The following is a 24,305-nucleotide window of genomic DNA, read 5'->3' as shown; positions in this document are numbered from 1 at the left end:
GGATAGATCAAGGCACATGGTCCCCCACAGAGACCAAATTACACATAAACATCCTGGAGATGAGAGCAGTCCTTCTAATGTTGTAAGCCTTTCAGTAGTCTCTCTCTCTCTCTCTCTCAGGACTATAGCAATTCAAATGGACAACATGATGGTAGTCTGGTACATCAACAAGCAAGGGGGAACATGTTCCTATCCCCTGTGGAGAGAGGCCATGAGAGTGTGGAAATGGGCGATGTCTTCCAGGAGCTTTCTTCTTGCAACTCACATTCCTGGCAGTTCCAGTGTGCTGGCCGGCAAACTCAGGAGATCCATCTTGAGTCCTCATGAGTGGTCCCTGAACCCATCCGTGGCACATCGGATATTTGACTATTGAGGTCAACCTTACTGTGATCTGTTTGCCTCCCCAGTCAAACACAAATGTAACTACTACTTTGCCTTGATTCTCCCCCCCCCCCAACTGGGGAGTCACCCAGGGATCCTCTGGTTCACAATTGGCCATCGAGACTTCTCTGTGCTTACCCCCCAACTCCCATAATCCACAAGGTCTTACAGAAAGCCCGCTGTCTGAAGACCCCCTTCTCATCCTCATTGCCCCCTTTTGGCCTCATCAGGTGTTTTTCTCCCTTCTTTGGTCTCATCTGAAATATCCTCCCTGGATATTGGATCCCTTCCCGAATTTCATTTCCCATCCCTGGGGGCTTCCTCTTCCCAACTTACAAAATTGGTTTCCCCAGTTACAGTAATCCTTTCTCAGTCCAGGCTTCCTTCTCTGGTTAAAAATATTATCTTAGCTTCTCAGAAGCCTGCTACTAAGAAGGTGTACTCCAGTAAATGGAAAAGATTTTCTGTCTGGGCCAGACAATGAAATTTAGATCCCTTTGTAGCTCTGATTCCTGACATTTTGTTGTTCTTGACTTCGCTTTTTCAAGAAGGTGCTAGCTTTTCCACGATTAAACTCCAGTTGGTGGCCATCTTTCATTTCCATTTGAATGAGGGTCCCACCTTTTCTTCTAAACTCTGCAAAACTTTTCTCAAAGGAGTCTTTTTTCTTAGACCTTCTGTCAAGGATCCCTCCCCACCATGGGATTTAACTCTGGTGTTGCAGTCTATGACACAAAAGCACTTTGAACCGGCTGCATCTTGTGATCTTAAGTTCCTGTCTTGGAAGACTGCTTTCTTGGTGGCTATTACTTTGGCCAAGAGAGTTTGAGTTGCGGGCTCTCGGTGTTAAACCTCCTTTTATGGTCTTCCACAAAGATAGGTAAACGGACAATACCACTGTGATGTGGAACATCAACAAGCAGGGAGGGACTCACTCCTACCCTCTATGCAGGCTGGCCATGACCCTTTGGCACACAGCCTCTGCCATGCAACTACACCTGTTAGCACAATTCCTACCAGGCTCTCTCAACTCTCTGGCAAACTAATTAAGCAGAAATCTTCTGGACCCACACGAGTGGCAACTCAACAGAACTACCTTCACCCTAATAACTCAGAAATGGGGAACCCTGAAGGTAGACCTCTTTGCCTCCCACACCAACAATCAGCTCAGCAAATTCTGCACCAGGGAGCATCACTGCATGGCTTGGAAAGTGAATGCCCTGTCCTTCCCCTGGGTCAATTCCTTTCCTCCTCTCCCTCTCATTCCCTGGGGTACTGCTCAAAATAAGGGAGTAAAAACCAAGGACCATTCTTATAGCTCCAGACTGGCCCCAGCAGCACTGGTACCCCTTGCTGCGTAGCCTGTCCCTACTACCCTCATGGCATCTTCCTCAGATTCCAAACCTTCTGACTTTGAGGGAAGGGGAATTCATGCATCCTCAATGACAGACCATCAGTTTGCCAGCTTGGCTTATTCCCTAACCCTGAACCAATCTGCCAACCTCAGTAAACAGGTTCTGGATGTTATCCGTGAGGCCAGATGTGCTAGCACCAGAAAGTCTTATGCTGACAAATGGAAAAGGTTCTGCACCTGGATCCAGGCTTAGGGAGCCAATACGGCACAGCCCTCCCTCCCTCTCATCCTGGATTACTTAGCTGACCTACTACACAGTGGCCTCTCTTTCTCCTCTATAAAAATTCATGCCTCTGCTATTTCTGCTTATTTTCCCACTGAGCAGCCCCTTTTCTCACACCCTTTGATCAAGCAGTTCCTCAGAGGGGCTAGCAACTTGAGGCCACCAGAAGTGCACCAACACCAGCTTGGGACCTTAACTTTGTTTTGGAAAAGCTCACCCTCCCCCCTTTCGAACCAGCCTCATCTGCAGAGCTAAAATTTTTCTCCTGGAAAACAGCATTCCTTCTGGCCATCACTTCAGCCAGAAAAGTCTCTGAGCTGCAAGCACTCATGACTGTGGAACCCTTCATCATCTTCCATGCAACGAGGGTGTCCCTCAGAACCAACCCATCCTTCATGCCAAAAGTGGTTTCCAATGTGGCTCTCAACCAATCCATTAATTTGCCCACCTTTTTTCCCAATCCCCAGAACAAGGGGGAAAGGATTCTTCACTCTCTAGATGTGCACAGACAGCTCAGATTCATAGATTCATAGATTAGTACTAAGCTAACTGCCTTTGTGAGCCATTTTAAGCTTAGCCAATTATCCCTTGTGAGACTCAAACCCTGCACCTTGTGTTTGTAAGGCAAACACCTTAACCATTAGGCCACCCTCCCAACCAACTAGATGCTATCTAGACAGGAATAAGTAATTCAAAAAGTCTGATCAAATGCTGGTTAGCTTTGCTACAGGGTCAAAAGGCAAAGCCATCTCCAAATAAACCATTTCAAAATGGATAGCACAATGCATCAGTTTTTGCTACAAACAGCATGGAAAGCCTCCTCCCAAGTGGGTCAGGACACACTCCACCAGAGCAGCCTCCACCTCTGCAGCTTTCCTCAGTGGAGTCCCCACCAGGGACATCCTGGAGGCTGCCACCTGGATATCTGTTCACACTTTTACCAAGCATTACTACCTGCCTCTCTTATCCAAATCCAGGGCAGGGTTTGCCTCTGCAGTCTTGCAGGACATCCTAGCCAGCCCCTAGTTGCATTGACTGCCTCCACCCTTTTCCTCAGCTTTGGGAATCAACCCAAATGTGATGACTGCAACAGTGAAACATGAAGAACATAGTACAGTTGTGTACACTAAATGTAGATGTTCAAGTGTATTCACTGTTGCAGTCCTGGTTTCCCTCCCTCCATCACCCTTTCTTCTCTTTTTTTCCTCAACTTACAAGGGACATTTTGGTATTTATTTTCCACTGGTGGGGTATCTTCCAAAAGAACATGGCCTCCTACTCGGGGGCTCCTGACAGGTTAGGGCAAGAAAAACTGATGTAATGGCGTTGGCTGCTTTACTTTATACTACTGATGACCTGACGTCAGTCTTCAAGTGACAGCAACCGACGCAGAAATACTAAGTCTCTGGTATTCGGACCGGCCGAGGGCTACCCTGGCAGGGATAACCTAAATGTGATGACTGCAACAGTGAATACACTCTACATTTATGGTAAGTGTACAGAACTGTACTTTCTTGACTTCACTTTTTCAGGAAGGTGCTAGCTTTTCCACAATTAAACTCCAGTCAGCGGCCATCTTTAATTTCCATTTGAATGAGGGTCCCACCTTTTCTTCTAAACTCTGCAAAACCTTTCTCAAAGGAGTCTTTCTTCTTAGACCTCCTGTCAAGGATCCCTTCCCACCATGGGATTTAACTCTGGTGTTGCAGTCTTTGACACAAAAGCCCTTTGAACTGGCTGCATCTTGTGATCTTAAGTTCCTGTCTTGGAAGACTGCTTTCTTGGTGGCTATTACTTCGGCCAAGAGAGTTTCTGTGTTACGGGCTCTCAGTATTAAACCTCCTTTTATGGTCTTCCACAAAGTTAGGGTATCCCTTAGGACAAATCCTTTGTCCATTCCAAAGGTAGCTTCTGATGCTAATTTCAACCAATCCATACAACTACCAGATGTTCATCGTGTTACCCTGCTGCAGTCATCACACTTGGGTTATCCTGCCGTCAGGCGGTCCCGCAGTCGGCCTGAGTTCCAAAGTCTTGGTCCGGCGTCGGTTGCTGTCGCTTCTTCCCTGACGTCAGTGCGCCAGGGGTATATAAGAGGCATCCGACGCCATTTTCTCCAGTCTTTCTTGCCGCGCGGTGCCCGAAGCAGAAGCAGTTCACAAGTGCCGGTCGGCCGACACCTGAGATTTTCAATTCGAATTTCAGTCTGAAGTCTTCAATAAAGCTAAGTACCCCATTGGGGAACCTTTTCTTGCCTCAGTCCGATGTCAGAAAAAGTTAACAATTGCATTTCTTGTGGGAAGCAAAGCAAATACCTCATAAGGACTTCCATTCCCATTGTATTCCTTGCCTAGGCCCAGACCACGACATCACAGGTTGTTGGTTTTGTGCTAGGTTTAATAAACGAAGTATCAAATGCTGTTTTGACTTCGCACGACATTACTTTGGTAGGAAATTTAATTATATCATGCCGTCGGAGCAGCCGACGACCGGCATGCCTAAAAAGCACAAGGATAAGGACAGGCAGCCTAGGAACAAGCCAGACTCCGAGGCCTCTGCTGGGCCTGTCGCCAGTTCTCCGGTTTTCAGTGAGGCGCCTACGCAGCCCCTGACGACCGCAGAACAGGAACCCCAGACAGCTGCAGATTCTCAAGCGGAGTCTGCTAGGCTGATGCAGCCATCTTCATTAGGCCCTTCCGACACCAGAGCAGGAGTAGACCCCGGTGCAGTGGAAACACCTTCGGTTGCAGAAGGTGTCTTCAGACCGACTACACTCACCATTAAATCTTATGCTAAACTTAAAACTCCTTTAAAACCAAAGAAGACTGTACATCAGTCTACAGTTCAAGGCCCCATGCCTAAGAAACAGATGTTTAAGATGGCTGAAGATTTGATTACCCTAATCAGGGGTTCCCATCCCCCTCCTGATAAAAGACCAAGACAAGAGGAGGATTATGCTTCCTCTGACCAGGTTTCAATTTCCTCAGATTCTTCTGAGGAACAGGATTACACTTTTCCACCTTATGAAGACTCTGATGCTGAAGACTCTATTCCCTCAGCATCTCCCCCTGAAGACTACTCCTTTGGGGAAACTTTACATACCATGAGGGAACATTTCCACTGGGAAGGCCAGGACTACTGTGATTCTAAGAAAAGGCTCTGAGAGTTTCTTTTACTACCCCAGCACAGACCTCTTGCTATCCCTCCAGTTTTAGATATTGTGGATGATGTTTACTTGGAGTCTAGTCTAAATCCAGACTCTCTACCTCCTGCTCCAGCCAAACCAGACAGATACTACAGAGTACCTGATTCACACAAATTCCTTTATAAAAGCCCTGTGGCTGACCCAGAAACAATTTCCCAGGGTCCTAAGGGAGCTAAAGCTTCTATGGTTAAAAATCCTGTGCCCTCTAAAAGGGATTCCAGAGCCCTAGATAGATGGGGAAAGAAAATGTACACCTCAGCAACTCTGGCTATGAGAGCATTAAATTGTCAGTTTCACATGCTGAAATATCAGCAATTGCTTATGTCTCAATTAAAACAAAAAATTAGCACACATACTGAACAGTCTGAATTCAAGGAAATGCAGGATCTGTTGCATGCAGCTGAACAGGTGGGCAAACATACTTTACAATGTGGATTTGATTCATTGGAAGCTTCCTGTAGAGCAGCTGTTACTGGCTCTGTCATACGTAGACATGCTTGGTTAAAAGAACAAACCCTTCCTGATCATGTTAAAGCAAAATTATTGGATGCACCTTTACAGCAGGATGTATTATTTGGTGTCAAAGCAGAAGCGGTTTTAAAGAAAATGGAGGATAAGGCAAAGTCTATGCAGACGGTCAAGGATTTTTTGCAGGTACAACCCCCTCGTTTCAGCAGAAATTGGCCAACGAAAAACTGGTCCTTTCCAGCTTCTGACAGATCACAGAGGGGCAAATACAGATGCCCAAGGGGCAGAGGTCAGTCACAAGGCCCTTACAAACTTTGCCAATGGGGTACTGCTACCCAGAAAGGAGGAGAAGACAGGCCCCAAGCTAGCAGAAGACAAACACAATGACTCAATCCTCAAACTACCAAGCAAATGTCTCCTGTCAGCTCCCTTGGGAGGAAAATTAGCATTTTTTGCAGACAACTGGCACATCATCACAAAAGACAAATGGGTCCTAAACATTGTCTCTCAAGGATACAGATTCCACTTTCATACCTTACCAAGGATAAAAGGAATGCCAAACCTGCCACCAAATCAATGGGCAGAGGCACAAAAACAAATTACAGCTCCCATGGACATGAGAGCCATTCAACAGGTACCTACACAGGAGCAAGGACAAGGATTTTACTCAAGACTCTTTCTAGTCCCAAGAAAGGACAAAGCATGGAGACCCATTCTGGATCTTTTAATTCTGAACACCTGTCTGCAAGTACCAAAATTCAAGATGCTAACACTACAGCAGCTTCTTCCCATGCTGGGCAAGAATGCTTGGCTAGTAACGTTGGACCTCAAGGAGGCATACCTGCATGTCCCTATCAGACAAAATTGCAGAAGATACCTCTGCTTCATTGCAGGTTCAACGCATTATCAATTCTCTGCACTGCCCTTTGGCTTATCTACTGCACCCAGGGTCTTCACAAAATGCCTGGCACCAGTAATTGCATACTGCAGACAAAGAGGAATTCAAATATACCCATACCCTGGATGACTGCCTTATTCAAGCAGAAAGCAAGGACATTCTTTTAAAGCATCTGGCATTTGTCAAACACCTTCTAAGTTGCCTAGGGTACACAGTAAACGAAAAGAAATCAAAACTAGTGCCCTCACAAAACATAATATTCCTGGGTACCAGCTTGAATACAATGGCCCAGATGGCTTATCTCACACCAGACAAACAACGACAGCTGACTCAATATTTCAAACTAATGGCAACAAAGACCCAACTCCCTGCAAGAAAAATTCTGCAGGCCTTGGGATTCATGGCACCTTGCATACTACTAATACCATTTTCAAAACTGCATATGAGGAAATTACAATGGTACCTGAAAAGCGTATGGACTCAGCACAGCCACAGCTTGGAAACAATGATACCACTCATTCCCTGCCTTCAACAGGGGTTTCTATGGTGGACACAGGCATGTCACCTCAACAAGGGTCAGCCTTTCACCTTACCCACAGCCAGGCAAACTATGACAACAGATGCATCGGACTATGCCTGGGGAGCACATATGGCAGGACAGTGCATTCAGGGCAAATGGACTACAGATCAGAGGCATCTGCATATCAATCAAAAAGAAATGCTAGCAGTACAGAATGCCCTAACAGCTTTCAAGGACCTCTTACACCCAGGACAACTAATAATAAAGATGGACAATACCACAGTAATGTGGTACATAAACAAGCAAGGGGGCACACATTCCTACCCTCTATGCAGGCAAGCAATGACCTTGTGGAACACTGCACTGTCTTACCAGGTTCAATTACAAGCACAATTCCTGCCAGGAAAGAAAAACACATTGGCAGACGACCTAAGCAGAAACATCATGGATCCACATGAGTGGAAACTAGATCCACAAGTATTTGCAGTGATAGCTCAAAAATGGGGACGCCCAGACATAGATCTGTTTGCAAGCCCCCAAAACTACCAACTTCAAAAATTTTGCACAAGGACCATCCACAAGCTTGTTAAGTGGACACCCTCTCATTCAGTTGGAAAACATTAACGGTGTATGCCTTTCCTCCACTGCCTCTTCTAGCAAAGGTACTGCTGAAAGTCGGATTAGAGAGGCCACAAATGATACTCATTGCACCAGACTGGCCACGCCAGCATTGGTATCCAGTTCTAAGGAACATGGCCCATGGCCCACCATGGATTTTACCACAAATTCCTCACCTGCTCACCCAGCGAGACAATCAGACTCTACACAGCCAGCTCAAGACTTTAAACCTGGCTGCATGGCAAATTACCTAAACAACCAGCCAACATCTCTATCCAAAGCTGTTATGGATGTCATTCTGGAGGCCAGGAGGCCCAGCACCAGGAAAACCTATTCAGACAAATGGAAAAGGTTTTGCACCTGGAACCAGGCTAAAGGCCAAAATCCCCTTGATCCAAACATTCCTCAGATTCTACAATATTTAACTGAGATGTTGCACAAAGGACTTTCCTTTTCATCTATTAAGATCCACGCCTCAGCAATTTCAGCTCATTACAACACGGATCCTCCTTTATTCTCACATCCACTCCTAAGACAGTACCTCAGAGGGACTAAGAACATAAGACCGCCAAGGAGAGCACCAACACCTACTTGGGATCTCAACTTTGTTCTGGAAAAGCTTACACTACCGCCCTTTGAACCAGCATTTTCAGCTGATTTAAAATTCCTTTCATGGAAAACTGCCCTGTTACTAGCAATAACCTCAGCTAGAAGAGTCTCAGAGCTACAGGCACTAATGGCAGTGGAGCCTTTCCTCATTTTTCATCAAGACAGAGTCTCTCTACGAACTAACCCTTCCTTTATGCCAAAGGTGGTATCCAGTGTGGCCCTAAACCAAACCATTCATTTGCTCACCTTTTTCCCAAATCCCCAGAACAAAGGAGAAAGACTCCTGCACTCTTTGGACATTCACAGGCAATTACGTTACTACCTGGATAAAACTAAGGCTTTCAGAAAATCTGACCAGCTCTTTGTAGCCTATGCTACAGGATCACAAGGAAAGCTATCTCAAAACAGACCATTTCTAAATGGATAGGGCATTGCATATGTTTCTGCTACACACATCATGGGAAACCGGTACCTGCAAACATTAGGTCCCACTCCACCCGGGCTACCGCTACATCAGCAGCCTTTCTCAAGGGAGTGCAAACCAAGGATATTCTGGAAGCTGCAACTTGGAGTTCAGTGCACACCTTCACCAAACACCATCACTTACCTATATATTCTAAGACTAGAGCTGGTTTTGCCACTGCAGTTTTGCAGGGCCTACTAGCTTCTTCTAACCCTGTTTAACTCCACCTCCCATCCTTAGCTTTGGGATTCAACCCAAGTGTGATGACTGCAGCAAGGTAACATGATGAACATAGTACGGTTTTGTACCTACCATAAATGTAGATGTTCGAGTGTTCACCCTGCTGCAGTCCAGGTTACCCTCCCTCCATCCCTTCTGAACTAGCTGAACTTATCTATACCACTCTATCCTATACAACCTCTGTGGTGTATTTGCTTGTGCCTAAAGGTATTGTTTTATTTTTATCTAGCTATATATATATATATTTTGCCTACCTATTGGGGGCACCTGACATCTGGGGCAAGAAAAACTGAAGAAAATGGTGTTGGATGCCTCTTATATACTCCTGGCGCACTGACGTCAGGGAAGAAGCGACAGCAACCGACGCCGGACCAAGACTTTAGAACTCGGGCCGACTGCGGGACCACCTGACGGCAGGATAACCCAAGTGTGCTGACTGCAGCAGGGTGAACACTCGAACATCTACATTTATGGTAGGTACAAAACCGTACTTTTTCTTCCCTAATCATTCTAATAAGGGGGGGTATACCTTACATTTTTTACACATTCATAGGCAGCTACGCTTTTATTTTAAGAGAACTGAGGAATTCTTGAAGTCAGACCTGGTCTGGCTGTCACTAAGGTAAATATTTCCAGATGGATTGTGGGCTGTATTTCCTACATTTATGACAGCAGGCACATGGAATTATCCAGACCAGTTAAAACCCAATCTACTAGGTCTGTGGCTTTGTCTTCCACCTTCTTAGTTAAACTTTCATTGGATGAGATTTGTGCCACTGCTAATTGGTCTAATCTAGGGTTACCACCTGTCCCACTTAGCGAGATCAGATATTGATGAAATATCCAAATTAAGACCAAAGGTAGTATATAAAAATTCATTTAACATGAAAAAAATCCTTAAGATGAGTAGTAATATAGGTAATACTAACTATAGTGAAAATACATATCACATGGGAGGAAGGAAGAAAATGGGCACCTTTAAATGTGGAAGGTGCCACCAATGTGAATATATTATGAATGAAGGGGAGATCTATATAGAAAGTAGAAATAGATGGATAAGTAGTAAGGGAAATTTTGGTTGTGACACAAAAGGATTAATTTACCTGGCAGTATGTCAAAAAATGTAAATCATTTTATGTGGGTAAAACAGAGAGGGTTTTGAGGAGACGTATTTACGAACATCTGTACGAAATTTCGAAAGGTAAAGAAACCAATGCTTTATATAAGCATTCTAGGATCTGTGAAGGGTATAAATTCCTCTTCTTTGTTTTAGAGCAGGTTATGAAGGATATAAGAGGTGGTCCTTGGGAAGAATTGTTAGAATACAAGGAATTATGCTGGCAGATTACTTTGGAAGCAGCAAGAACACCTGGTTTAAATGAACATATTTCACTTTTACCTTTGTTAAAATTAAGAGCTGCTAGAATGTGAAATAGTGCTGTTATGCATTTAGCCAGTAGATGGCACCACTATACTTGTATCCATTGATTTTTATGATAAGTTGTACTGATGTATATTTATAATGAGTATTTATATATATATTTTTTAATACTTAGACATAGGTTAGATTTTAATCAGTTAGGGTTGTATAACATTTAATTCTTAACATTTTAACATTATGATTTTATTTAAATGTGGAAAACGAATCCCCTGATTTTTTATTTAATTTGTATTATGTGTATGTATAGAAATTCAACAATATGTCCTAATTAATATTAATGAGCCTGATTCGTGTGTTTGAATTCTTCTTTGTGATTGTTATTGGCTAGTTTGGTTTTTTAATAAGTATTTAAGAGGCAATTAAGGCAATTAATGGCTTATCTGATGAAGTCCAAGCTGTTTGTGGACGAACACGCGTAGTGCTGTATTAATTGCGTTAATGCTTGTGCTGTTTTTTGCTGGTGGAGCTGTTTCGTGGATGTTTCATTAAACAGAGTGATTTTACAGTTCGGAGTATTCCCTCATCTGCCTGCTGCACTTTTTCCAGTGTTTGGTTGGTTTCGAGTGCAGTTTCACTTTTTTACTTACTAATCTAGGGTTACCACCTGTCCCACTTAGCGAGGGACAGTCCCTCTTTGGGCAGTTGTGTCCTGCAAAAAAAATTGTAGAAATGGCAAATGTCCTGAGATTTTAGGACAAAATTATTTCCTATATTTTATGTAATAGTTGCATAAAATAGTTATTCTATATCTAAAACACCTAAATGTGCTAAGAAACAGAATAAGCAACTAAAATGCTACAAGAATAAGCTTTTATTTAGGCAATCAAGTGAAGTACTGCCCTTCGTACTGGCCGTGGGTATGATTCTGCTGGCAAAATCTGACATTTGTACCAAAAATGTCCCACTTTGGGCATTTGAAAAGGTGGCAACTCTAGTCTAATCCCCACAATTTTGTTTTACACTACAAGTTGGGTTTAGTGTCTAGGAGCAGGGCTTCCTTTGGTTCCTCTGTGCTCTGGCTGGCATATCCTTCCCTGAGGCCTCCCAGGGTTCATAGTAGCTGGGAACTCTGACCCATCTATGATGAATAATGACACAGATAGCATCAGATAAAGACTTATCTAGTTACCATAACTTGGAATCTGTGCTATCCAGTGTCATTATTCATCACATTTCCGCCCTCCTTCTGGGGAACTGGTAAAACTAGGGGGGAGTTTTTTTCTTCATGGAGATAGTTAGTATCCTGGGCAGTCTAGTATCCTGGGCAGTCCAGGCTCCTTTTTCCTTTGTCCAGCAAACTTGATCTGAGGGTTACAGGTCAGCACAGGGTTATGGGAAGGGGAGGAGCTTGAGTGGAGGAGCCTGAGCTGTGGATCTCTTCATTAGTTGCCAGCTCAGATCCAAGACCCATCTGTGATGAATAATGACACTGGATAGCACTGATTCAAGTTATGGTAGGTGTATAACTCTTTTTATCTTAGGATCTTTTCCTGCAGTAAAGAAAATGTGTTGGCCAGGAAGAACCCTAGAATAAGAAATAATAGTTTTTATAGTAAGCATGTAGGCTAGTGATAAGCATCTCTGTCAACAAAAATATTCAATAGAGTATCATGCAAATGTACCTAGCAGCAGCTACCAAGGTTCAGCTGTATTTGCCATGAAAACTGAAGACACCTGTGCACTGTTGTTTGGTAGTGTGTTCTGTGTCAAGCACAGATGTAAAACATGAAGCAGAATTTGTGGGTCAAGTCCAGAAGACCGTAGGGTTGGTGGTACCTGCAGTCATACCACTCAACTTTCCAGATTTTTGCAGAATGTCCAGATTTTTGCCTCAAAATCTTGGCCTGTTCCTCATCATTTTTTTTTCTTTTGGCAAATCGCAGGGATGATCTGCGGAATGAAATTAGTAGATATGTCATACATTTGAGTTTCAGACTTCATTCATATCCTTTAGAAAAATGCATTTTAATACATATCCTGTTATTCTAGCAACTTTCTAAGTTTATAAGAGCAATATTTAAAATATGTCCCTATTTTTGGGCCTTTGTACTCCTATTATGTCAACCTTTGTCCAGATTTCCTGGGCTAAGAGGTTGAAAGGTATGCCTGCAGTTTAGCTAAGGTAAAATGCCCAGTTAGTTTCAGAAAAGTAGTGGCTGCTCAGCATAAACAGCTGGCAATGTAACATAAGCTGTTTGTACTTGTTTATACTGAGTGACTAAAGAGGCCAATAGGTACATTTCATAAAATGTTTACTATGGCTCTGAGCAGCACTGAGCCCCAAGTGCACACTAGTGTTGCATGCTATGAATGTTTGTGTACCATTCCTATTTCTCAACAGTTGTATGTGGTAGACATAAGCAGTCTGCTGCTGTAGCTGCTTTGTGGAGTTACAGCGCATTTTATAACTGACACTAATTAGTTTTTTATAGATTATTTTTCACAGCCCTGCAGCTGTCTACATAAGAAAATGTGCCTTTGACCTGATTTCATGTAAACTTCAGATTGCTGAGGGCAATCATTCTCAATAAAGTGCAGGCCTATGTTAAGCCAGAGTTATGAGTTATTCAGTTATTACTTCTCAGCTTGTTGCAAGGCTTTATGGAGATGCAGATTTTTATTTCTGCAAGTTCTTTTTTTAATCTGCCCCTGACACCTTTACCCTGTCCCTAGTATTTTTTTTCAGTTTTGCTGTAATTCAGCAGGCATTCTTACTTATTAAATATATGAGAATTATTTTTACGACTACAATTACGGATAGGCAGCTGACACATTTTTATTTTTTTCACCGAACAGAGTGTAATTAAGAACTTCAATTTCAAACTAGTATTTTGTGTGGTTTACACAGTAGAGGAGCTGTGGTATATGGGGCAAGCTTAGATGGAGTCACTCTCCTAGCAAAAAGGATCAATGAATTTTATAGTAGAATGAAAAAACGAAACAAATTGAGCAGGCTTGGTGATGTTTCTGTATGTATTGCAAGTTCTATTTTATTTTTAAATCCAAAACACAGTCATATGATACTTTGCTTATAATTTCCTGGATTTATCTAAATTGCTGTCTTTCATGACCTGTTGAGATTATTTGTAGTAAGAATGGACCTGAGGTGTCCTGTTCGAAATGCACATTCTAGATAACAGTTGGAAATTTGGGACATACATTGTGTTCTGATATTCCGTAGTGCTAGATACTATTCTCATTTTATGAATTTTTTTTCAATTAGAATGTTACCTTTCCTCAGCTGTCATCCCATAGGGGCGGATACTAGCAACAGGAGATATCAGAGGGGAGAAGCCAGACAGACATGTGTGTTAAACATAAGAACAAAGCTTGTTCTCGATAGGCAAGACTGAGAGAGACAGACTGTATAAATGTGTAGTTGTCTTGTATTACTAATACGTTTTTCTGTATATTAAGAATACTAAGCCTTTTTTGATAGTGGTGTGTTGCATTTAATAAGCAAATTATTTTTTTTTTGTAGCCCACCAGACTCCCTTTATTATCACAGAGAATTGCTTTGTCACTCGCTGGATAATCTACGGGTTGACCTTCTCACAATCACTTCTTGCCATGGAATGATGGCTGAGCGAGAACCAAGACTTGAAAAACTGTTTCCAGATAATTTTACACATCGACCACACCGATTCATGGGAAAGAGGGTAAGAAAATAATTCATTGTGGTTTGTAGAATACCCCAGCTTTGTCTTGAAAGTCTATTTTCAGAGTCTGAGTAAAGCAATATTAACCTTTAATAATTTGTGGCAGCAGATCAGTCAATGACTCAAGATTTACTTTTATTTTTTCATCTGTAATGATTTCACATAAAGATAACATAACAGTTTGACTTACACTGCTCAGATGCCATGCTCTGATAAGAATAGTTGTCAGCAGAAAATAACTGATTGAAAGTTAGGATGTATACTGTTAAATGAAGAATTGAGATTAAGGCCCAGATTCAGGGGCACATTTTATTAGTGACTAGCTTTACTATTTCAAGTTGTTAGAGGAAAGCATTTTTTCTGAAAAGTGGAATTCAGTAACTTTAATGCTTTACATTATTTAAAGACCCTGACCATGTCTCTTTTGTTACAAAAGAAAAAAAAAACGTGAGGAACAGAACAATTGTGGTAAAATTGCTAACTTGCTTGGAAATGAGGGACAGATAACATATGATGAATACACTGTCGCTTTAGGTAGTGATATTTTAACTCTGCCTTTTCCTGACCTTGGTCACAGTGTCTGATTTTGCCTAGCCACTCATTCATTTGGCTAACTAGGCTGATTTAATTGTGGTTGGAATACCTTGCATTAATGCCTGGAGTTACCATTTGTTGCTACATGACTAATGAGGATTGCTGCATTGTAAATGCAGGCAGCATTGAGCTGCAAGTTTGCCTTCAGTCACCTTCAAGACCAGTACTGTTTTTTGAAACACTCTCTTGGATGTGATAAGTACCGGTTACATTTTATGTAAACTATTTCTTGTGCAGAGTACCAAATCTTTGTCCTGTTCGTGCTTTGGGCAGTTATTGTATTTGTTCTGCTTACTAGCTTAAAATTTATCTAATCTTAACTGTAAGATGAGTGGTGGATAAGATAATATTGAATGCTTTCAGCTGAGGACCTAGGGAATAAACACTCTTGTTTAGGAGTTTGCAGGAGTTTTTCATTAATGTATTTTGTTTATGTTTTGAAGGGTGTCATGGCAGATGGCCACAGAGACTTTCTGGGGACTGTGTAAGTGCTGCAAATGGATCAGACCCTGTTTTGTGCTAACATTGAAAGAATGTACCAGAGAATCACTGACAGTAATCATATGGTACTTGATATTGCAGTTGCAGTGACTTTGTACCAGAGAAACTAGATCCACTTATACAATTATGTAAAAAGGGACTTGATGTATACTACAGTAAATTGTTGTTATACCAAAATGATGTTTGTGACCTGTTGAAGAGGTCTAAGGCATGATAAAAGACCAACATATCAGTTTTCTTCTGAAGCTGAGGATCTGATTGAGAGATGGAAGAATGTCTTTCTTAAGTACTTTAGAGAATGATTGGAAATCTTAAAAATTGAGTTTTATACTCAGAAGCATACATGTCTAGTGATTGAAGTAAAGGAGCTTGAGTATGTTGTAAAATGTGAAATGCACCCTAATTTCTGTAAAGATAAACTGCAGAGCTTTCAAACAGAATGTGAGAATTTGAAATCTGGTATTATAAAAGTTATCTGTTTATGGTCTTATAGCTTGAGATTGTTTTAATTTTGTTTTAAACAGACAAAATTACCCCTTAGCTAACTAAAAGCACACTAACAACCATGCGACTAAGAGACAAAGCCTGGGCACGCTATCAAAAGTACAAATCTCCCACTACCCTTAATGAGTACAAAACTCTTCGCAACACAGTTAAAAAGCTTATTACAGCAGACCGTCAAAACTACTACTCTTCTCTCCAAAGTAAATACAAATCTGACCCACAAAAATTCTGGAGAGGTATAACCTCCCTCTTAAAACCTGGTACAACTGAAAACCCAAACCCTAACCCAAATGTACAAAACAATGACCTTGCCACCGAATTTAACTCTTTTTTTCTTTGACTGTATTTCCAAACTAACCTTTTCCTTCTCATGCAACCATCCACCTCCTACTTCCACCTGCCCCCCCTACACCCCCCTTCCCCACTCTATCATTCTACTACCTCTCAATCCCCTACATTCTCCCTGAAACCATTCCCTACCTACACTATAAAAAAACTCCTGCAGAGGCTAAAACCATGCACCAATGCCCCCGATAACATCCCCTCACACTTCCTCAGCATAGCTGCAGATGCTATCGCTCTCCCAATTAGTATCCTAATCAACCGCTCTATCCAAGAAGGTCATGTGCCACAAATCTGGAAAAAGGCTTTTATCATTCCCCTTCACAAAGGAGGGAATAATACTAGCATTACCAACTTCCGTCCCATCGCTATCCTCTGTCCTATTTCTAAAATTCTAGAGAAATGTCTCCATCTTCAACTCCTTCCCTATTTATTAGACAACAACCTACTAACTTCTACTCAACACAGATTCCGTCCTAATCATAGCACTATGACAGCCCTCCTATCATTCCTTGAAACTGTGAATAAAGCTGGAGATTCTGGTCTCACTGTATCTAACATCCTACTTGATCTCTCCAAGGCGTTTGACACTATCTCCCATAACCTACTACTCACTAAACTCTCAAAGCTAAATCTATCACCTTCAACTCTCAATTGGTTTAACAGCTATCTCTCAAACAGGCAACAAGCTGTCAAGTGGAAAAAAGCCACCTCCTCTTTCCTAAACACCCCCACAGGTGTCCCACAAGGTTCCATATTAGGCCCCCTCCTCTTTAATATCTTCGTAAATGATTACTACCACTCCATCCCCCATGCTAACATCATCCATTATGCGGATGATTCTACAATCATCTGTGCTGCATCTTCCATTCCAACTCTCCTAAAGCTGACTCAAGATGCCTTCTCCACCACAGAACAGTGGATGAAAGATAACCATCTTGCACTTAATGCAGCTAAATCAAAACTAATGATATTTACCCCCTCTAAAACCAACACATTGGATAGACAACTATTCTCCATCACCAGTCAAAATAATACACCACTTGAACTGGTATCTGAAACCAAACTACTAGGAGTTCAAATTGATGATAAGCTTAAATTCGAGTCCCATCTACTACTAAACATTAAAAAAAAACACCAAAAACTCGGCCTGCTCTACCGACACAAGTGATACCTCTCATCAGCTACCAAACTCACTCTCTCTACCACATTTCTCTTACCCTCCCTTCTATATGGTGCCCCTCTTTTAACTAATCTGCAATCATCTCTCAAAACAAAACTATCTACCTGTTATAATAAAATAGCCAAATTCGCCACTAGCAATAAATTTTCAACTCATCACTGTGCACCACTCCACAAACTAAATTGGCTTGAACTTCCCAACTACCTCTCCTATACTCAGCTCACATATGCACACAAACTCATTTTTCAACCATCCCTCTGTCCCTCCCTGTCCACTACCTTTAAAATTCACCACACTCAAAGACTTCTCAGATCTACTAATCAAAACCTAATAGAAGTCTACAGATCCCTTCGCCCCCCAGGATATAACCTCCTCTCCTTTTCCCTAGCACGCCTATGGAACTCCTTCCCTCCATTCGTACCATCACTAGCCTTCTTACCTTTAAAAAATCACTCCACTCCTACCTAACATCCTCATGGGAATGCTCCTGTTCCCACCCCACATAATCATCATCCACTTTCTGCAGTCTTCCACCTCTCACTTTCTCTACTGCAGCTAGTAATCAATTTCTTATTATACAATTCCTCCTCTAAAACGTGCACGCTGATTGGCCAGCCCAACCAGCGTGCCTGTTGTAAATCCCTCAATATACTAACAGAAAAAGGTCCGGTCGCCCAGACTTTTTCTGTTAGTATAAAACACTGTCTCGCTATGTTAAGAGAGTTTAACATAGCGATACAGGTTTAAAAAAAGCAACGCAGATCTCCGTTGCTTTTTTTAAAGCTGTCTTGCTATGTTAAACTCCTTTAACATAGCGACACAGTGTGTAAAAAGCAATGGAGATCTTGCGATCTCCGTTGCTTTTTTTTTAAAACCTGTCTCGCTATATTAAATGGGTTTAACATAGCGAGACAGCTTTAAAATAAGTAACGGAGATCTCCGTTGCTTATTTTAAAGCTGTCTTGCTATGTTAAACCCATTTAACATAGCGAAACAGTAAAAAGCAACGGAGATCTTGCGTTCTCCATTGCTTTTGCCCACAGCTCTGATGTACTGCGTAGGCATGTGCAGTACATCAGAACTGCCGCAAAATACCAGACAGCTGCGGAAGGGCAGCAAAGAGGCATTATACAATGCCATTATTTAAGAAAAGTAATTATTTCTTTTCTTAAATAATGCCATTGTATAATAGCAATAACCCACTTCTGGGTGTGGGTAATGCTGGATTTACCCACGGTTGTCTTTGTTTGGTCCCTCGGGCTTCGCCTTCGGGACCAAACCACGCCAACCGTGGGTAAATCCAGCATTACCCACACCCAGGCATGGGTTATTGCTATAATAATACCTATCATCCTGAAAGCCTTCTGCATCTATCTACTCACTTCCAAAAAATAGTTAAAAAAATAATTTTTTTTTTTTTTTTTAAAGATATAATTTTGTTTCTTTTTTTTAAATTTTGTTTTTTAACTTTTCTGATTGTAACCTCTGTACCTTGTTATGGTCTTGTATGCTATGTAATGTAAATCTCTGTAACATGTAATCTTTAATGGAGCTTTTCTTCCCAGGACTCCATTGAAAAAAGGTTCATTTGGCCCAATGGACTATCCTGGTTAACCAACAGCAAATAAATAAATAAACAGGGAATGATTCTGCAGTATTTAAATTGTTTTATTAGCTTCCTTTATTTACCGGTGAAAAACAGTAGCACTTAAAATGTTTTGATGAACATAGATGATATGATGAGCCAAAGAGGCTACAGACATGGGCAGTCAAGTCTTAAAAGCCAAAGCAAATGGGCAAGCAAGTCATGGTAGTTGGTGGCCATTCAACCAGTTTCTTAAATGCCATGTGTAAACAAGATGCAGTGATCTAGTGCCTGCCTGCACTAGGTTTTTCTTTCTGTATTTCGTAGTGGGTGAACTATTGCGTAGCATCTGTAGTCCAGTGTTTCTGTTCCAGAGCTCAGTCTAGATGAATATCCTGCTACAGAAGTCTGTTTTCATTCATTGTTCTTGTTTGTTTGAGATAATTATAGTGTACTGTTTAGCAGCTGGACAGGTGATTTTACAGTAGAGTACACATGCTCCTGAAAAGGAAGGCAGGTAGGTGTTCTTGTAGGCAAATTCCAGTTAGATATCCATAGGTTTTTGTGTTTCTTGTCTGGGATTTGATCATGCCATAGGAAGTTGTACTGTTTGCCAGGGCTTTATTCATGGTACAATTAGAAGAATGTAGTCTTTTCCACAAAACTGTTTAGTCCAGCAGATACTTTTGGATGTAACAGGCTTAACATGCAGAAAGTAAAAACTACTCACTTTCTGTGAGAAAAGTGTTCCTGCACACTTGTATGATTTGAGACCTGCTTTGAAGTTTTAAGTATGCACAAGTACTAACTTTCTCCTGTAAGGGCTGGATGCTATTTTACAATCTGTCTATGCTGCAGGTTTCTGAGTACATTCCCAATTTTGCACGCATTTTGGCTGCTGGTATTGATTTCCTGAGCCCTGCATGTCTGCCATGACCAGCAGGAATTTTGTTGGACATTCATTGTACTGCACTTTTTCCTGTTACAGATAAACCTGTACCATGAAAATCATGAACATTTTAAACACATGTTGCTTCTAGTATGATATTATACTGCATATGTGTTTGACAGTACTATACTGCATATGTGTTTGACAGTACTGCTGTAATCCACTGAGTTTTACTGTCTTTTGTTATGCCAAGTTAGTTTTTTTTTTATTGATTTGATCCAATGAGTGCTTGTTGTACTGAGCATTTTTATGTCTTACTTGATGTCCTTCATGGATGCATCTGCAGTCATAACAACTGGGTTGTCCTGTCGTCAGGCAGCCCCTCAGTCGGCCGGATTCCAAAGTCCAGGTCCGGCTTCGGCTGATGTCGCACTTCACCCGACGTCATCTCTGTTGGTCTTCGGGTATAAAAGCATCAGCCGACGCCATTTTCCTCAGTCTTTCTTGCCGCCCGAAGCAGAAGCTGTTCGCAAGTGCCGGTCGGTCGGATCCAGAGATTACTTCTACCGAATACTACTTCGAAGACTTCTAAAGCTAAGTACCCCGTTGGGGACTCTTTCTTGCCTCAGCCGATGTCAGAAAAAGTTAATAATTGTTTAACCTGTGGGAAACAAATACCTCATAAAGATTTCCACTCTTATTGTCTGCCTTGTTTAGGCCCAGCCCACGACGTAGCAGCCTGTTCGGCCTGTGCTTCTTTCAACCGACGAACGCTTAGGCGTCGGTCGGAGTTTGCAGAACAGTTTTTCGGTTCTGATTTTGCGTACATTATGCCGCCGGATGCTGCGACTACCCAATCTGCCAAAAACGCAAAGATAAAGACCGACACTTCGCGGTCCGCGGTTTCGGCGAAACCATGGTTAAGCAAACGCGAGTGTCTCGGTTTCGGCGAAACCGAAAACTGATCAAAGTACAGCTGAACCTATCTCTACAACTGAGGCCCCTGCTACCACTCTTGAATCGGCCTCAGAAATTTTATCCACTACGGTGGTTGCCACTGACTTATCAGACACCATTCCCTTGGATGTCTCTACCCCAGCACGTGGTGCTGCTAGGCCTCCAGCAGCCATGTCCATTAAGGCCTTCGCCAGGGCTAAAGCAGCCAAGACTACTAAGACAGTGCCTGTTAAACCCCCCACAACCAGGCCCTCTTCTAGTTCTCAAATGCTTACTTTGGCAGAAGATTTATTTTCATTAATTAGAGGATCTCAATCTCACCCAGACAGGGCCTCTCAGCCCCAGAGAAGAGACCTAGGGCAGAGCCCCCTGAGCCAGTGTCCTCTGATGATTCTGCTGACGAATCAGACATAACTGACCAGCCAGAGGCTCCTTTCTCCAATTTTGAAGATTCTGATGCTTAAGAATCCATTCCAGCTGCTTCCCCACCAGAAGAATTCTCCTTTGGGGAAACCTTACATGCCATGCGAGAGCAGTTCCAATGGCAGCAACAGGATTTTTCAGACTCCAGAAAAAGACTTAGGACCTTTCTGCACCTCCCACAGCACAGGCCCTTAGCTATACCTCCTGTTCTCTCTGTGGTGGATGATGCTTTCAATGATGTCTGCTCCGCTCCAGATTCTTTACCCCCAGCCCCTGCCAAACCAGACAGATTTTACAGGGTGCCAGACACTCATCACCACCTTTACAAGGCCCCACTTGCAGACCCCGAAACTATTTCCCAGGGTCCCAAGGCAGTAGCCGCGACCATAGCTAAAAACCCTATTCCTTCTGAAAGGGAAGCAAGGTCATTAGATAGATGGGGAAAAAAGGTCTACACTTCAGCTACTCTCTCAGCTAGAGCTTTAAACTGTCAGTTTCACATGATACAATACCAAGAGTTTATGCTTGATCAGTTAACTAAAAAACTAACCACTGATGAATCTCTTGATAAGAAATATGTATTAGAAATGGTAAATAACATACAACAGGTTAGCAACCATTCCTTAAAATGTGGCTATGATGCACTGGAGGCTTCATTTAGATCAGCCATGACTGGCACAGTGATAAGAAGGCATGCATGGCTAAAGGAGCAAGCCTTACCGGATCATGTTAAAGCTAAGTTGCTAGATGCTCCTATGGATAAGACAAGTTTGTTTGGTACACCTGCCCAGCAGGTTATGAAGAAAATGGAAGAAAAGGCAAAATCTGTTCAAACGGTTAAAGACTTCTTGCAGGTTCAACCCCCAAGGTTTAGCAGGAACTGGCCTGCCAAAAATTGGTCCTTTCCTGACTCCACAAAATTTCAAAGGGGCAGGAATAGACGTTCCAGAGGCAGAAACCAATCCAGAGGAGGTGCCTACAGAGGACGACAGTGGCAAGGTAACAACAGAGGCACAGACACAACCACTGCCACTACATCAGCACAACCACAGTGACTTAACCTAAATCCGCCTACCAGGGAACAAATAGCAGCTCCTCTAGGCGGAAAGTTAACCTTATTTTCAAAGAACTGGCACTACATAACAAAAGACAAGTGGATTTTACAAACCATAGATCAAGGTTACCGGTTTCACTTCCACACTTTACCAGTCAAAAGAGGAATGCCAAATCTACCTCCAAATCAAAAAACAGAGGCACTACAACAGATAATGGAGTTAGCAAACTTGAGAGCTGTGGAAAGAGTGCCAACAGCAGAGCAAGGAAAGGGGTTCTACTCCAGACTATTCCTAGTTCCAAGAAAGGAAAAAGTTGGAGACCAATTCTCGACCTGTCCACCTTAAATACATACATCATTGTCCCAAAATTCAAAATGCTGACCCTACAGCAACTTCTTCCCATGCTGGGCAAGGAGTCTTGGCTGGTAACTCTAGATCTCAAGGAGGCATACCTGCACGTCCCCATTCGACCAATCTGCAGAAGATACCTCAGATTTCTTGCAGGATCAGAGCACTATCAATTCTCAGCATTGCCCTTTGGCTTATCTACTGCCCAGAGTATTCACAAAATGCCTGGCATCAGTAATCGCCCATTGCAGACTACAGGGAATTCAAATTTACCCATACCTGGACGACTGCCTGCTACAAGGGGACAACAAAAGCAAGCTGACAACAGATTTACAAAGGGTCATTTACTTGCTACAAGCACTGGGATACACAGTCAATTTACAAAAGTCAAGGCTGATACCATCCCAAACAAGGACATTCTTGGGCGCGGAATTGGACACAGTAAAACAAATGGCATTCCTGACTACAGAAAAACACAAAGAACTCCCTCTTTACTTCTTGGCACTAACAAAACTGAACAAGTTAACAGCAAGAAAAGTACTGCAGGCCTTGGGCTTCATGGCATCATGCATAATCTTGGTCCCATTTGCCAGACTACATATGAGAAAACTACAGTGGTACCTAAAGAATTCATGGTCCCAACACAGACACAGCCTAGAAACAGAAATCCCACTAATTCCATGCTTAAAGCAGGAGTTCCTATGGTGGGCTCAGGCATGTCAGTCAAACCCAGGCCTACCCTTTCGCAGATGTCAAGCAAGCCAGACCATCACAACAGACGCTTCAGACCTAGGATGGGGGGCCCACATGCTGGACAAATGCGTGCAAGGATTGTGGACACAGGATCAACTAAACTGGCAATCCAAAACTTCAAACCATTTCTCCAAGAGGGCCAGTTGATGATAAGGACAGACAACACCACAGTCATGTGGTACATCAACAAACAGGGGGCACTCATTCATACCCCCTATGCAGAATGACTTTGGAGCTGTGGACCCTGGCACTCAGCTACAACATCCAGTTACAGGCAATATTTGTACCGGGAAAAGAAAATACTCTAGCAGACATATTAAGCAGAACCACATCGGATGCCCACGAATGGAAGCTGCACCCGGACATTTTCAAGACCATCTCAAAGAAATGGGGAATGCCTCAGATAGATCTATTCGCATCACCTCTCAATCACCAGCTCAAAAAGTTCTGCACAAGGACATTCCACCCACTAGCATGGAAAGTGGATTCGCTCTCCTTCAGCTGGAAAGGCCTAACAGCATATGCATTCCCACCTCTTCCCTTGATACACAAAGTACTACTAAAAATCAAGGAAGAACGTCCAAGGATAATCCTGATAGCTCCAAACTGGCCAAGACAACACTGGTACCCACTGCTGAGGAGCATGTCTCGAACAATATGTGGCCAATACCCTGATGCCTTTGATGTTAACTCAGAACAACTACAGCATCATACATCCAAACCTAAAAACGTTGCAACTGACTGCATGGAACATCACATAGCAGCAACTAATCCAGAACTTTCCCAAAGAGTTAAAGACATTATTCTTGAAGCACGCAGACCTTCAACAAGAAGGAACTATGCTGGAAAATGGAAAAGGTTTGTCATTTGGAGTATGGAAAAAGGAAAAGATGTGTCAAACATAGATATGCCTAACATACTGGAGTATCTGGCCGAACTTCTTCATTCAGGCCTGTCCTACTCCTCCATCAAGATACATGCATCAGCTATTTCAGCAGAATACAGCTTTGATCCACCTGTTTTTTCGCACCC

At 42.5% G+C, this 24,305-nt stretch overlaps 1 protein-coding gene across 2 annotated transcripts in view; it reads left to right on the top strand.

Annotated features, from left to right (window-relative positions):
• The window catches only part of AGBL5 (AGBL carboxypeptidase 5), a 2,459,386-nt gene that overhangs the window by 692,814 nt on the left and 1,742,267 nt on the right, over positions 1-24,305 (top strand). For both annotated transcript variants that reach the window (XM_044062862.1, XM_044062863.1), the window contains exon 5: positions 13,962-14,139. In XM_044062862.1, coding sequence (XP_043918797.1) covers positions 13,962-14,139 — 178 coding nt within the window. The remainder of the gene's footprint in view (positions 1-13,961; positions 14,140-24,305) is intronic.

Source organism: Protopterus annectens, chromosome 2.part1, assembly GCF_019279795.1.
Source record: "Protopterus annectens isolate FY-2018-M chromosome 2.part1, PAN1.0, whole genome shotgun sequence".
Lineage (NCBI taxonomy): Eukaryota > Metazoa > Chordata > Ceratodontiformes > Protopteridae > Protopterus > Protopterus annectens.
Note: the sequence above shows the minus strand (reverse complement) of the source record. Positions and strands in the feature narration are given on the sequence as shown.